Consider the following 16,906-nt stretch of genomic DNA (forward strand, 5'->3'; position numbering starts at 1 on the left):
CAAGTCACTTAACCTTCATTGCAAAGCCCTGACCACTCATCTGCCTTGGAACCAATACATAATATTGATTCTAAGATAGAAGGTGGGGTTTTTATTTATTTATTTGCTTGTTCTCAATATAGAGTCTTCTGACTCCAGTCCTGGCACTAAATCCACTGGATGGTCCTAGAATACAGAGAAAAGCGAAACGTTCCCTGCCCTCCAGAAACTTCCTTTCTCTCCAGAGCAGATGTTCCTAAGTGACATTATCAGCTTTTCTGTTTTTGGACAGATACCAATTCTGAAATGGTTTTTGATGGAAACCAAAAGCTTTGGTTGGCTTCAGTTCATTTCTCCTCTTCCCCAATTACTGTGCAATGTTGGAATCATTAAGACAATGAACTTCCTTTGTAGCTCTATGAAATGCTTCCTTTGGAACACCAGCCAAAGCTCTTTAAGATTCTTCATAAAACAGGAGACTTTGATTAAATGATTAGCATTGGGGGGCCATTTTTGGCAGCCAAGTTTCTGTTCTTCTCCGTTGAATGAGCGTTGGCTTCCATGCAGGGCATCCAATGTCCCAGATACTCAAGCTCACACTCATTCATACTTAATGCCAACATCTAATCTCACAGATACTCTTTCTTTAGGTGCCATACTCTGCAAGTAAAGATCTTTTTCAAGGCATCACAGACTCCCTTGCTCAATAGCTGAATTCTCATCATTACATCAATTTTTTAAAAAAGCATTATTCTGAGAGTCTCCCTTTACGTGACTAACATTCGTTGAGAATAATAATTAGTCAGTTTCTTGGTTTTGTTGTCTTTTTTTTCCAAAACAATTCTCTCCATCATATATTAAGCAAAGTCGCTAAGGAGAACTGCTTCTAAAACAATTCATTGACTCTGGAGAAATGCCTACTGCTGTCCATCTTTTCTATGGAAAATAATACAAGATGCATTTCTTCATTCATCCAACAAAGATATACCGAGCACCCGTTATGTGTTCTGTGCTCTGCTAGGTGCTAAGAGAGATCCATGAAAAATACGTAGTTCAGGGTGATAAATGCATGTCATTTGTACCAACTGCTGATGCTCTGTGCTTGCTTCAGACCTGGTCCAGCCAGGAAGATATTCCAAGTATGCTTTTCCTTTAGAATTCACATTATGAGTTTTCTACTCATCTTTAATCCCTCATCCACAGGATCGTAGGATTTAAAGCTGAAAGGCACTTTAGAGATTTTCTTAGCCAGCCCCCTCATTTTACAACCAAAGAAATAGATCCAGAAAGGTTAAGTGGATTGGTCCAAAGGTTATTGTAGAAAAACCAGGATTTCAGTTTAGGTCTTTTACCTCCAAGTCCAGTATACTTTCTGTAGATGTTGCTTCCCATCTTTGCTAGAGAGAAAACTTCCTTCATTTCCTTCCAGAGTGTTAAATTTTCCCAAGGTTCCTCCTTGCCTCATCCCCCACCCCCAGCTTTTAATATGTTTAAACCATATAAATATGCAAAAGATCTGTGATTTACTCAGGATCATCCTCGTATGGATACTCTCTCCATCAAGGAGAGATTGAAGATTTAGTCGATAAGTCCATTATTAACACAATGGAGACTGTTGGGCCACTGAGCTCCCCATCAGCTAAATGTTACTTCCATTAGAAAAAGTATCACATGGTTAGAGAGCTAGAACAGACCTTGGAGATCCTAGCTATAAAATCCCAGATTTAGGGATAGAGGAGGTGAGGAAAATCAAGGGACCAAACAAGAGAAATTAAGCCCTTTTCCCCAAGAAATCATTAATTATTGTTACATAATTTAGTGCTTTTATTATTTGGATTTTTTATTTAATTAATTAATTTAGAATATTTTCCATGGTTACATGATTCAAGTTCTTTCTTCCCCTCCTCACTCCTCCCCTCCCATAGCCAATGCACAATTCCACTGGGTTTTACATGTGTCATTGATCAAGATCTATTTCCATATTATTAATAATTGCATTAGGGTAATCATTAGAGTCTACATCCCCAATCATATCCCCATCAACCCATGTAATCAGGCAGTTGTTTTTCTTCTGCGTTTCTACTTCAACTTTTCTAGTTCTTTCTCTGGATATGGATAGAATTAATTTAATGTTTTTAAGGCAAAATTCTGTCAATGATGTTTTCTTGTGGATTCCCTATTCACATCACATAGACAAGAGCTGTGTTGGCAAACCTATGGCATGTGTGCCGGGATGGGGCTGCTCTCCTGCCTCTCTCCACCACACCTGAGGACATTTTTCCCATTACCCACCCCTCTGCCCAGGAGCCCAATGGGAGCCCTTCCTCCCTCCTCTGTCTAGGGTAAGACAGGGGTTCACATGTAGTGTGAGAGTTGCATTTGGGCACTCAGTCTCTAAAAGGTTCACCATCACTGGACTAAAGCTAAAAAGATAGTATTCTGACCTTTTTTCTGTTTACCTCCTGACTACAAGAAGAAAAGGAGGAAAGAGGGAGAGGGAGAGAGAAGGAAAAAGAGAGGGAATGAGATGGAAGGAAAGAGGAGAAAAAGAGAGGGGGAGGGATAGAAGGAGAGAGAGAAGGAGAAGAAGGGGAGAGAGAGAGGAATGAGAGAGAGATAGGGAGAGGGAGAAGGAAAAAGAGAGAGATAGAAAGAAAGAGAGAGAGAAGGAAAATGAGAATTTGCCATTGAGGAGCCAGGAAGAGTTGTTCTTTGGCAATATGATGAACATGGAAATATGTATTAGATGATAATATATATAACCTACATCATATTACCTGTCTTCTTGGAGAGGAGTAGGAGGTAGGGGGTTCAGACAGCATCATGAAGGATGAAGGGGAGTCTGTGAGGTCTAGTGGTGAGAGGGGACTGCGTAGGGGATAGCCAAGGTGTAAAGACAGGAAAAGAAAAGTGATTTGTGAAGAACTGTTTGACTATCACAGAATGTGAGAGGGAAAGAACAGAACAGCCCAGGGAGACTGGCAGGATAGGCTTGGGCCAGGTCAAAAAGACTTTAAAGCTAAGCAGAGGAGTTTTGATTTTGTCCTAGAAGCCAATAGGAAGCCCCTGGATTTTATGAAGCAGGACAGTGACCCCAAGCTGTGACTGAGAAAAAGCACTTTGCTTGCAGAGTTGGGGATGTACTGAAGTGGAGAGAAACTTGGAGCGAAGACACTTAGGAGGCTGGAACAGCCTAACAGAAGAGGCAACGAGGGTCCAACCGAGGCAGGATAACACATGCATAGAGAGAAAGGGTAGCTTTGTGAGATATTGTAGACATTTCAGCTGGGTGATTTGGGAATTGATTGGAATCGTGGCACGAAGGAGAGGAAGGTGCTTTGTTGATGACAATATAAGAAGGAAATGGATGGGATTTTGTGAAAGACTTGCTGTAGCAGTAATGTGTGGACTTTGCATAGACTTTTTATGAAGTTATTTTTATTTTTTATTTTTATTTTAATGTATAACATAATAATAGCATACATAGGAGTGGTTGTGAATATGTAATAAGTTATAACAAATGTGCTTATCCAAGAGAAACACATTCTCACATTAACTGTGTCCAAAATCTGCCTCATTCTTTTTTTCCTTCCCTCCTTCCTCCCCAAGAAGGCAGGTAATCTGATACCGGTTGTACGTATGTTATCATACATACATATTTCCATGTGCATCAGGTTGTGGAAGGAGGCCCATGGCTTACACTAAAGAAAAATTCACAGAGGAAATAAAGTGAAGAGTGTGATGTTTCCGTCCGTGTTTGGACTCTGTTCCTTCTGTGGCAGTGGAGCATCTTTTTGTCATGAGTTCCTTGGAGTTGTCCTGGAATCTTGCATTGCTGATACTCATTCGGTGCACATTGTTGTTACTCTGTACGAGGTCCTTCTGGTTCTGCTCACTTCATTTTGCATCAGTTCCAAAAACAAGCAATATGAAATGGCAGATTCGTGGTTTCAGATATTCTTTGAGTTCTACCGTGTGTGTAGGAAAATGCTCTTTTTAGTGTTTAATTTAAAAAACAAATTTAAAACCAGGCAGTGGTTAGATGGGGACACTAGTGAGCTGACAGGTGGTAGTGGCTCTGGCCGTTCTGGAGCTTCTCTCCTCTTGGGTTGGTTGCCATGACTGTAACTTGGGTCCTAAGGAAGTCCGCAGTTACCTGGGTCATCCTACAGATCTCAGATGTGGTCAGTGGGCTATAGAGCAGCCCAGTTCAGGCTTTCCAGCCCATGAGCTGAAGCTGGATGCTCACTTCTTTCTGGTCTCTCATTTCAAAACGTGTCTAAAGCAGCCGTGTCGTCTTCCTCCCCAGGTATGGAGCGGTTTCAGCGGGAATGCTCTGTGCTCTCACCACACTGTCCCAGCAGCTGGAGAATGAAAATGCTGTGGATGTGTTCCAGGTAGCAAAGATGATCAATCTCATGCGGCCTGGAGTCTTCACAGACATCGTAAGTCCTTGATGGTGACTCGCTTTCCAAGCACTACTAGAGACCTTCGAACTCAAGACCCTCTTCCATTTCTCTTGACTCTGGCTTGGTTGTCTCTGTGCGTGGTTCTTCTCTGACTGTGGCTTTAATAAGAGGGCTTGTACCCACAAGTTCATGCCCATTTCCAAGTGGTTTTAGTGCCATTGGACAGCACTTACTTGTTGCCTAAATATATTTTGATTTCTACCAAAATCCAAATGCTCTGTTCAGATAGACCCACCACCCAGAAAACCTAGTTTGGGGGAGTTTCTTAAACTCTTACCTTCTGCCTTTGGACCAATACTAAATATCAGATCCAAGACAGAAGAGTGACATGGGCTAGGCAACTGGGATGAAGTGACTTACCCAGGATCATACAATTACAGAAAACCTAGTTTTTCAACAACTAGAAACATTCTTCTGAGGGCAGCTGTCAACGTTATTTTACTTAAACACAGATCTGACCCTTACTCGGGAAACACCAGCAAATCTTGAGTTCTTCTAAGATAAAATATAATTTCCTCCATTTGGCTTCCCAAGTCCTTCATTGACTCCCGAACCTTCCTTTGCACGTTGGTTCCCTTCCTGAGCTCCATGTGCTAGCCAAACAGACCGCCATGCTGTTTCTCCCCTACAATGTTCTGGCTCTTATCTCTGGGTGCCTTCGCAATAACTGACTACCATATTTAGAAAGCTCTCCCTGCTTGCTTCCATGTCTTAGCGCCAGCATCGTTTTGGCATTATCCTTCCCGCTGCGGATTTCTTCCATTCCCAAACCATCTCGTATTTATTTTGGATCTAGTCTGTACATATATTCTTATTTATGTATGTTCTGGCTGCCCCCAGAGAACGTTAGGTCCATGAGAGCAAAGGCCATCTCATTTTCGTCTTTGTGCGTATTCTGATCATACATGGTAAATGTTTGAGAAATGTTTGTAGACTGATTGGTCATTTGTCAAGCCAAAGAACACATTCCTAGACTCATGGTTTCTTAATGATCAGTGACTGGCTTTTGGGTGCTGGAGCAATCTTGGCTTTCAAACGTTTATTGGTCGAAAGTGTAATTTGTAGAGCTTTTCACGTTGTCGGATATTTCCAATAAAAGTCTACTTTTATTAATAATTATAACTCCTATTTGTAGCTATGCACACACGATCTTTTACCCTGGCAGAAAGCTGTATTTTGATACCAGAAAGCCAAATCTCAACAATTCAGAGACTGTTTAATTGAGAAAGAGTAGAAACCATGTAGTCAATTGAATTCAACAAGCACTTATGATGTGCCTACTTAACATCATGTCACCTACATAGCAAAGTGGATACAGCACTGGTCCTGGAGCTGGGAAGATCTGAGTTCAAATCTAGGCTCAGAATCTTGCTAAATTATTTGGCCTCAGATAAATCATGTCATCCCTTGCTCTCCATTTCCTCATCTGTAAAATGGGATAATAATGTTAACACCCACCTCTCAGGGTTTCTGTCAGGATAAAGTAAGATTTTTATAAAGTGCTTTGTAAACTTTAAAGCAATAGGTGAACTGTAGAGATTATGTTTAACATCCAGAATAACTCTAATATAATACAGTGACTACTGTATCTGTCCAGTAGAATATAAACTTCTTGAGGGGTCAAGTAGGGTTAACTTTTGCCCTTTTTTATCCCTAGCACCTGGTAGGTGTTGGGGTTTTTTTTTTAACCTGTATTAGAATCAATACTAAGTACATGTTCTGAGGCACAAGAGCAGGAAAAACTAGGCAGTGGGGGTTAAGTGACTTTCTATAGCTAAGAAGTGCTTTTTGATCAATCAATTGATCATTTTAGATCAGGCATCCCTAAATCCAATCTTCTGCTGGCTGTGTGACAATGAGCACATCCCTTCACCCACAGTGCCCCAGGAGCCTAGCTAATACTACTCAGTTTGTGCCAAGTTACTAATCTATGTAAATCAATTCTAGTCCCCCTGTCTTATTCCCCCAGAAAAAAAAAAGAATTCCTTAAGAAACATCTATTGCTAAGACTGCTGAAGCCTGGCACATAGTGGGTGCTGAACAAGGATTTTTTGACTAACTGATGCATGATAGCAAATTACTTCCATCACTTTTTTGGCTCTGTATTAAGCATCACTGTATTTCCCTTCTTTCATTTTCTAGGAACAGTACCAGTTTGTCTACAAAGCAATGCTCAGCCTGGTCAGCACTAAAGAAAATGGAAACGGTCCCATGACTGTGGACAAAAACGGCGCCATTCTGATCGCCGACGAATCAGACCCTGCCGAGAGCATGGAGTCTCTCGTGTAATTGGAACCCTGAAAAGGCACTTGATTTGTAGAACGCAGGAAGACTGAGAGAACTTTTTTGAGGCCTTTTTTGCCAGACTCTAGGTTATACAATAACCCAGTTACTTTTTTACACTGATAAAAAGTTTTGATATTTATTTTTTGCCATTTTATGTCTTAATGGTATCCTACTGAGCATTTGCACCTCTGTTTATTTCACACAGTGAAACACAATTTTATCTAGTTTGCACTATCTGATCAGTGTTACTGCCTATAATATCCAAATACAAAAAGTGACCCCTGGTCTGACATTCCATGGCAACCTGATGCTACTTTTAGTTCCATGCAGTGACGGTTTTTGTTGATGACGGTGAGCCTTGAGTTGTTGATTTGTGAATGCTGAACCAGCCCCATCCTTCCTCCTGGACTGCGCTGTCCTCGTCCCTGACCCCTCTCCCAGACTCTCCCCATCACTTTGATCGATATCGTATGCCTTTCGTAGTTCAGTAGAGTGGATGAACACTGTTGTTGTGTTGTTTCGTTTTGTTTTTTCAGACTTTAGCAGGGGATGGGTAGCCACGTAGAGGAATGAGGTGTCATTGCCTCCTGAGCGTGAAATGATGCCGCTGGGAGAACTTGGAGGCATGGTGGCTGCTTCATGGGTCCATCACTTACCGTTGGCAAAGTGTGGAAAGCCGCACAGGACACGGGCAGCTGGTTATGGACTCCACTTCAGAATTCACAGTTATGTCCAAATTAAGGCTAACATTGCTTTCTGGTTTTCATGGCAGCCATGTGGATCGAAATGTTTGTTACAGTTGTTACTTACATACATCATAATGATCTGAATCAGCAACGCAGTAAAATCAGGGCTGTCTTTAAAAAAAATAGAGGTAGCAAAATTTTACATAACCGCGCTATCAAGTTCCTTTAATTCCTTTCCATTAATGCTTCTTGACCACGACATCCTCCCCAGTGGGATGTTGTTGAATGATGAACATTTCCTTAATCTCACTTGTTGCCATTTTTGCAGGTGTGTAATTTTGAAACGAGTGCTCAAAAGTAAAGTACTGATCCATATTCCTGGTGAAGCAATCTAATAAAAACTACCTACCAAGTTAGCATTCTCCTTCTTTTCTTGCCAAGCTTTTCACGACAATTCTCTTAATGAACATACCCCCTTCCAAATGAGATAGGATCTTTTTTTTTTCCTATCACTTAAAGGTTCTAAGACTCATTTTATGATGAAAACACTGGGTTGGCAAAAGATGGGAACCTGGAATTGGTTGTTGCAACTCCCACGTTTGAGGTTAGAAATGAATCTATGATCACCATCTATGTTTTCTAGGTGCAAAGGCAGACATTGTACAGAAAACACACACACAATCACATGTGTGAATGTGTACTTGCATCTCAGGAACCAAGACTGATAGTCTCAACCATAGCCAAGAGAAGCTTATTTTGTTTCACAAATCATGGACTGTGTGCCCATTCTTTGGGACACAATAGGATTTTTGCCTTAATGGGAAAATGAAGAAAGTTGAGTTTAGTTAGTTCTATACACCGTTAGGTGGGAAAACCCAATTCTACTTGGGAAGATCCAATTGGTTTGATTTGCGTGCACACTTAGAATAGAGAGAGTGGCTCTCAGAATGGGGAGCTGGCCTCAGAAGCACGGGGTCTAGTGAGAATAAATTTAACGTTTAGTAAAGCACTGACCCTACGAACAGGGCTATCAAAAAACCACATGGCCAGCATTTGAGAATAATAAGTGATAATCAAACTCACAGCCATCTCCAGTTTGGTTTCATCCAAAGGCCAACATCTCCATGGGGAGACGCTTCAGAAATAACATGGCGATGGGCTGAACTTTCCCAAGTGAAACAAATGTTCAGTCATGATGAGGCGCGCCTTCTCATCTGACCATCATCTAAGCCTCCACAAGAACTCTCACTATGCCAGGATGGAGGTCTCTCCTAGACAGGCTTCCTTTAAGAGTAGAGTAGCGCTTACCTGTTCGGCATATGAGACATTTTACCATGCCTGGTCCTGCTGGGGAAGTGGGCATTGGGAAATCCCAACTAGTGGCGTGAGGAGGTTGGACCATGGGATGTTTTACACTCTTTGCTGGAAATCAGAGGTCCTAAAAAGGGCTGTAAAGAAGGAAGGGTCTCAAGATCCAGAGATCTGAGGCCAATGAGGTATTCCATCATTTGAGTTTTGTGCATGTTTGCTTTATGTGGGCTCCTGCCCATTTTAGTGTTGCTTTAGTAGAGGAAGTCACAGTGGGAAATGAATGAGGGGATCGCCTCTTCTTGGCTTTCCTCTTTACTCCTCCTCCCATCCCTTTATGAAAGAATGTTAGGGTTAGAACTCATTTCATTTTCAGTGATTGTATTGGTAAAAATGAATGTTGGGTGTTGATAGGAAAAAATTACATAGAAAGTATTCATTTCTGTGTTATCTACTGAGGGCTCAATTTGTGGAAAATAACTTTCATCTAAATTTTGTTGACTTTGACCATCTTTTACCTTGTGTCAAAAGACAGAGCTGGCATATGTGTGTGGGGGGGGGGGGGGCTAAAAACCATTCTAAGGGGAGTACAGAAGTTCTTTGTGAATGATTCATTCATTCATTCATTCATTCATTCATTCATGCAGTATCTATAGCAGAATTGAATCAGTCTGCCAGATCCCACCTAATCCACTCTGAGTTACTACTCTTTGTCTTGCCAAAGTACTCATATGCTTTTTCATGGGAACATAGAGAGGACCATCCAACTATTTCCCTTTTCAACTGCTAAACACATCCTCATTACTCTTCTTCCTTTAAGGGAGGAAATGACTTTACACTGGCTTCCCAGTGAGCAGAGAGTCTCAAAGAATGCATTCATGTTCATTCTTTGCGACATAAGCCCATGGCTTGACTGTAGAACAAGGTTATTATCACTTGCCGGGGGAAAGGAGAAAGCTATTGCAAATTCATGCATATTATCTATAGGAGAAGCTCTTTTGGTGAGTTTTAGCCCTAAAGAAACAGTACACCCCCATCACACAAAACTGGATTGGAATGATCAGACCAAACGACCATGGGTTCTGGACATCAGAGAAGTGGGTCCTCAGCATACCAGAATAGTTTTCATTTGAAAGTCACACTTCTCCTTTTCCATTCAAAAAGGCTGGCTTTCCAGCAGGGTTTTGGAAAAAAATGATGTTAGTCGAGTTGATTTTCCTGATTTAAGTCCTTTGGAGTCCACTCCAAGCAGCTGGATCAGAGAGGGTTATTTTCTTAGTGGTCCTGATCATGTGAGATCTTAGCCCAGGCTGATGGTTTGGAACCTGAAAAATAACCTGAACTATTTTTGAAATGGCACAGCACAACTGCCCAGCTCAGAATTTCTTTGCTTTTTTTTTTTAAACTGATATATTTAAAAGTTAAAATAGAGATACCAGTTTTACCAAAGATACATATTACTAATTCTCAGCAAAAAATAGAAAATAAAACAACACAAACCCACCCTAATTTAAGGAAGGAAAATTGAAACATAGTTTGTCTTAAAGATTTAGCAGTCGTGCTTTTAAGATGCATTTCCAACTCCTGTGTTCTGAAGTTTCTATTCCCTTGGTGCCAGTGAATTTGTATATGAAGGGAAAATGCCTGCTTTTTTTTTTCTTTAACAGCTGTAACTAGATTTCTCGCTAAACTTTTGAATTTGCCCTGAGTTGTCATTCAACGTGAGACATTGGCTTTGCTGATCTCTAGAGAGAAGACATGAAAAAATTGAGAGATGGAATTGTAATAAAGATATTTGGCCCTCGACTTTGTCTTAGCTGTTAAAAAGAAACTGTTTTTAGTATTTTTGTTAAATATTTGCAAAGGGAAACATTTTCTACAGAGGATTAATTAATTTCAAGAAAAATATCTTGAGTTTTAAGAATAAACATGTCTCCAGAAGAGGAGACCATCAATTTTATAAGCTGTCACAATTCTCCCAACATTTGGGGAAGTGACTCTTTTTGTTAAGACATTTGAAACTAGCGAGCAGCCATTGTTTCTAAAGAACTCGGCCTTCATGTTGACTCACGTTTCTTTGACTTCGTTTTGAAATAGCAGAAATCATTAAAACTGTAAATATTTTGTTGCTTGGATAAGCATCTTCTGGGAACTTTGTATCTATGGTATATAATCATAGAATTTTATATTTTCATATAAAGCTGATTTTTTTCTAGTTTCAACTCCTTCATAGTTTTTTTCGTGGTGGATATGTGAATACAACCTTTCTGTGTACTGAAAGTAGCACGGACCATCATCACATTCCAAAAGAATCCAACGCCATGTTCTTTCTTTGGGGCAGTGATTGTGAAAGTTGGATTTCCTTTTTCATTCCGTTGTCAGAGTGGGCAATAGGAATTAGGCCTAATCAGTCATTGAACACGTCTGTCGCATTGGACCCATTTTGGAAAAAGTGGTGTTTTGCTTCGGGGTTTTTTTTTCCATTTTGTTTTTGGGGTTTTTTTGTAACTTGAAGAATTACCTTTTTTGTTCTGTTTAAAACTATATCAAATCATTCTATGATAGTGTTATTTAATATGTAAATTGTATTGCTATACATAAAATAAAGTATGGTTTTTTGATGTATTGGCGGTGTTGAGCATTCTGTGAAAATGGCATCCAGAGGTTTGCTGCTCGCCAGTGAAAGCAAGTCATTTGTCTACACTATGCTGCCATACAGTGTCAAGATTCATCCCAGTCTGAAGCCCCAAAGCTTAAGGCACCCCTTCTCTTTCTTACCTTTCAGTCTGACTCTCTAGCAGTTGTTGACATGAAAGTGAAAAGAGAGCATCATCCCTTTTATGTTCCAATCACAAAGCACAGGATGGGACCTTAAAAGTTAGTATCTAGTTCAGCTCTCTCATTCACAGATATGGATGCTGTGGCTTGCCCCTGGAGTTTAAGATCATTTAGGCCAGACCTTTATTATATCCTGGACCCCTCAGCCAAACTAGCAAAGTCCATGGAACCCTTTTTTGGGAAAAAATGTTTTTGAATAAATAGAATAAAATACATAGGATAATCAATCGTATTGATATACATTTTCTTTTTCTTTTTTTAAAAACCCTTTCTTTCCCTTCCCTCTTAGAATCAATACTAAGCATTAGTTCCAAGGCAGAAGAGCTGTAAGAGCTAGGTAATGGGGGCTAAGTGACATGCACAGGGTCACACAGCTAGGAAGGATCTAAGGACAGATTTGAACCCAGGACCTCCCATCTTTAGGCCTGGCTCTCAATCCACTGAGCTACCCAGATGCCGCCCCAAAATACATTTTCAAAATGCTTTTTTTTTTTTTAAGCAAGAACGCAGATTCCCAGGGTAGGAACTTTGGCTGGTCTAATTCCCCCATTTTACAAAAGAGGAAACTTGAGGCCCAAGAAAGTATCTAAAGTCACAAAGATAGGAAGCAGAACTAGAGTATGAGCCAGTTGAAAAGCAATGGACCTCTGGGATGGGAATTGTAGAAAAAGAAATGGAAGATTATTAAATGAACTGGGTTTTGAGCACCTTCCCATCCACATATAGTCCTCTGATTATGATTTAAAGGGGGTTGGGCACTTTTTTCTTCATACTGTGGATTTTAAAATGTTGTGGCCCGGGAATTTCCTCAGGGGTCCCTCCCTACTACTTCCTGGTGTAGGATTGTTCTTGAATGGACCAATCCCGTGCTGGGGGAGGGACCACACCCTACTTCCTGGTGTGGGATTAGTCTTGAATTGGACCAAACCCATGCTAAGGAGAGGCCACGCCCCCTACTTCCAGGCATGTGATTGGTTTATATAAGGCCCAATCCTACATGTAGGAGAGGACTTTGACTCTAATAGGCTAGTCAGTTTCAGACTACTGGAGTTCCGGTTTTCTTTCAATTAAAGTTTTACAATTTAAAAAACAAAGAGCTTTTATTTTAATCATTTCAATACTTCCCATCAGAGATTTAGGTCCAGAAAGGGCCTAAGCAGCAAAGTCCAGCTCCTTCCCTCATTTTGTAGATCAGGAATTTGAGGCCTAAAGGGATTACGTGATCCCTCTAAAGTCACACAAGCAATAAATCACAGAACAAGGTCTCTGACCTGAATCCAACACTCTTTGCAACAAACCCTGGTGGCTGTACTCACAATGAAGAGCAGCTAATAATATTTTAAATTGATTGTCGTGCCACAAGTCACTGTTAAAAGTTCTAGTAACCTATAGCTTTACTATTTGTACGCAATCGCCTTTTTCTCCAGACCAGAGTGAAACTGGGGTGACAGGCAGCCTTTGTCAGCTCCATGGGTGGAAGGGTCCCAAATCGGAGCGACATCCTTGGCTCCCTTTTCAACCCCCTCATTTTGCAAATAAGGAGGCTGAGAACTGGAATAGCCTGATAACCTCTGAACACCTTAAATGGGTTTACATCAATGTTACCCTTTCCAAGAGCCCTGTGTTGCCCTTAACATAAGGGAATGAGTCTTTATTGGAAGAATTTCAATTATACTTCAAGTATCAAGATACTTTCTGAATAAAGGGGCCTTCCTGGAACCCTCCATCCATACCCCTGGAACCATGATGCCTACCTACATGATTAGGAGAATCCCTTGGGTCATCTGGTGGGGATGGCAATCTGAAAATGAAAACTCTGAGGAAAGAGAGACAAAATACAACCAGCGTGAACTTCTGCCTGTCTGATAGCCCTAGTAAGCCTGGAAGGAGTAAACAAATACCAAGAGCAGGCATGATGTTGGATCTACCTTTGAAAGCAGCTCTAAGGGATCAGTTTAGAGACTGAAGCTTCTAATGGAGCAGCATGAAGTGGAGGTGTTCCCTAAGGAATAGTCATTACTACCCACCATCATTAAACTTTGTGGATCAGCCAAGTGGATTTCAGAGTCCCCACAGATACCCCCAAGCAAATGTTCTTTCTTTCTTTTCTGCTAAGTAAAGGCCACTGAAACTGGGTGGGATAAAAAAGAAGTCAATTGTCCCCCTCCAGCACTACTTTCCCCTCCACCCAATTACCAATTTAAAAAAGGATCCGGATTTGTATCCACTGGCTGGATATTGAGAAAGATTTAGGACAGAAGCTGCTTTCTGTGCATTCCTGGTTTCATTCCCTATATGTCCGGCAATTGGAACTTATTTTTCATAAAGGAATTTTAAGTGCCTGCTACATGCAAAGCACTAAAGATAGAAAGTTTTTTAAAAGACAGTCCCTAACCTCAAAGAGGTTCTAGTCTACTGGTGGTGATAGCATCTGCCTTTGAGGAGTTAAAATCAAATAATCCGTCCTTACAGCTTGCCAGGAGGTCGAGATCTACCTGCTCTCCCCTCACCTTTGAAAGTGGTAAAAGTCCTCTTTGAGTGGTGTTGCCCTCACAGCTAATCACTTACATTAAACGGGTGACTTTGTGATCATTTCCTTCAAAACTCAACTCAAATGCCACATCCAAAGGGAGATCTCCAATTCCCAACCCTGGTCCTACCACAAGTGATTCTCCCCACCTATTAGCTGGCATTTATTCTGTCTGTGCATCTGTGTGTGTGGGTGTCTGTGTGTCTGTCTGTATGTGTGGTCTCACCCCATATAGTATTGGTACCTCAAGGAAGGAACTATTTCTTTTTGTCTCTGTATCTCCATCACCTAGAAGTTACTTAACACTAGTTAATATAAGCATTGATTTTGAGTTGGAAGTCACTTTGGAGACCATGAAATCTAATCCTCTCCTTCTATATTGCTAGCAATCACTGGGCCTGAATTGGTACAAAGGGAAGATTAGAGTACTAGAAACTGGGTTCAAATTCAGCCTTTACCACTAAAACCCTAACTAGCTGTGTGATCTTAGTAAATCACAACTTTTTCTGAGTCTGAGGTTCTTCATTTGTAAAATGAAGGAGGTTGGATAAGATTGTTTCAAAGGTCCCCTTCAGGTCTAGATCTATGATGCTATTAAAATTAAAAATGAAATGAAAACTGAGTCCCAGAAGGAGTAATGGACTGGTATCTGTGTCCTGTTACACTACAATTAGTGGCATGGATTCATGACTTCATTGGTTTGGGTATTCCCTGTATTAGTACAAATTACAACTGTAACAGTTAAAATTTAGGGGAGATGGGGAGACTGAAGCAGGTAGAAATTAGTTTCTCTCTGCGAGGAGTATTATATTTTTTAGAGGTTTATTGAAGATTAAGGATTAAAGAAAATACAGGATAAGAGACACGTGTCCAGGCCATAGAGAGGCCTAGACACAACCTCACCTACATTATGAAAAAAAGCCACGCCTGCCCCAAAATGGAAGTCCCCGAGTCTCAAAAGCCTTTGAATCAGCTTAAATACCTTCTCATCTCAGCCCAGGTGAGATTACAAGGCATTCTGGGGAAGTGGAGCAAAGGCTTGTGGGGATTGTAGTCCTGTATTCAAGTCTATTTTTTACACAACCAATTTATGTCCTTTCATCCTGTTCAATTCTGGTCTAGTTTACCCTATTTTCTAGATCTCTTGATACTTTCTATTCTGGTTCTCTATCTGTTATTATTTGTTCTGGCTTCATGGACATAAATTTCTGTTGGATCCTACTACTTAAGGACTTACTAAGGGAAGAATAAAATTGAGGTAGAAGCAAAATTCTCTATGATCCCTGCTAAAGAAGCATATTTTTTTTAAAAAATGAAATAGGCCTAGGAAATCAGACAATCCAAAAGACACCAGAAGTCTTATATATCATTAATATTTTCTTCAAGAAAAAGAATGAGAAGGCACTAGATTTGGTGAGCACCAAAGAATATCACCAAAATGAAACTGATTATAATTTCAAACAACAAGAAATGACTTGTCAGTGATGTGGAAGTCATTCATTGCTAAATAAGTCATCTGTTTTGCTTAGGATTCATGTGTGGGTTTGACTGGATGGTTGCTGGGGTCCCTTCCAGCTCTCAGATTCTTCAATTTTGTAAGCACTGACTTATTAGAGCAAAGATTAAAATTAGTACAGAGCTAGGAGAATACAAAGGGAAAACAGACATGACATGAAATTGAAATAATTCTATTCTATCCTCCTCATACAGATGAATGATGATGAAAAATGGAACATGAACAGAAAACAGTACATAAACACAAATATAATCATTTCAAATCGAAGCTTATAAATAGAAAGAAGTTGCCATAACAAAGAGACCAAAAGAGCCTGAATAGTCAGACAACTTCAGAAACTATTTGACCTACTTACCAAGCAGAAAAACATGGCAGTCAAAGGCCAATTGATTTAGAATTTAAACTCACTTGTAAAATCTTATGGAGAAGAATGATTGAAAATGGTGACAGTATCACTTCATAAAACTGAGAAAAACAAGAAGTAGAGAAACTAGTTTTTAAAAAGCTTGGTGAGGAAGAGGAAAAATAGAGAAAGATTCTAGGCCAATGTCATTAATGAACATGGATACAAAAATCCTAAAACAAAAATACTAGCTAGAAGATTACAACACAATATCAACAAGATTATTGGGACCAAACAGGATTTACACCAGCAATGCAAGGATGTTTAACATAAGGAAAACTATTAACATGATTGATTACATTAATAACAAAAATCATATGATTATATGAATAGATGCCTAAGGAGCCTTTGACAAAATACAATATTCGTTGCTTTTAAAAACACTGAGAAGCCTAGGTATAAATGAATTTTTTTTTCTTAAAATGACACAAAGCAGCTACCTAAAATCATTTTCTATAATGAAGATAAGCTAGAAGTCTTCCCAGTAAGATCAGGAGGGAAAAAAGGATGTCCATTATCACCAATATTATTTAACATAATATTAGAAATGCTAGTAATAACAATAAGAGTAGAAAAATAAATTGAAAGAAGAAGAATGGGCAAGAAGGTAGTAAAACTATCTCTTTTTGCAAATGATGATATACTGGTATATGTGTGAAAAACCTAAAGATTCTACTTAAAAGTTAGCTAAAGCTATCACTAATTTTAGCCAAGTACTAATATATAAAATAAAGACACATAAATCTTTAGCATTTTTATACATCATTAGCAAAGTCCTCAAAGAAGAGATAGAAAGAGATACTTCATTTAAAATAACCATAGACAGAATAAAATATCTGGGAATTTTCCTGCTAAAAGAAATGCAAGAACTACATGAACATAATTATAAAA

The 16,906-nt window shown here is 39.8% G+C and overlaps 1 protein-coding gene across 1 annotated transcript in view; it reads left to right on the plus strand.

Moving 5' to 3' along the window:
* The window catches only part of LOC130455403 (receptor-type tyrosine-protein phosphatase gamma-like), a 40,697-nt gene extending 29,344 nt beyond the window's left edge, over positions 1-11,353 (plus strand). The window contains exons 13-14 of the mRNA XM_056804344.1: positions 4,289-4,424; positions 6,591-11,353. Of these exons, the coding sequence (XP_056660322.1) occupies positions 4,289-4,424; positions 6,591-6,737 (283 nt within the window). The 3' untranslated portion in view covers positions 6,738-11,353. The remainder of the gene's footprint in view (positions 1-4,288; positions 4,425-6,590) is intronic.
* Positions 11,354-16,906: the final 5,553 nt, after the last annotated feature.

This window comes from Monodelphis domestica, chromosome 7 (assembly GCF_027887165.1).
Source record: "Monodelphis domestica isolate mMonDom1 chromosome 7, mMonDom1.pri, whole genome shotgun sequence".
NCBI classification, from domain to species: domain Eukaryota; kingdom Metazoa; phylum Chordata; class Mammalia; order Didelphimorphia; family Didelphidae; genus Monodelphis; species Monodelphis domestica.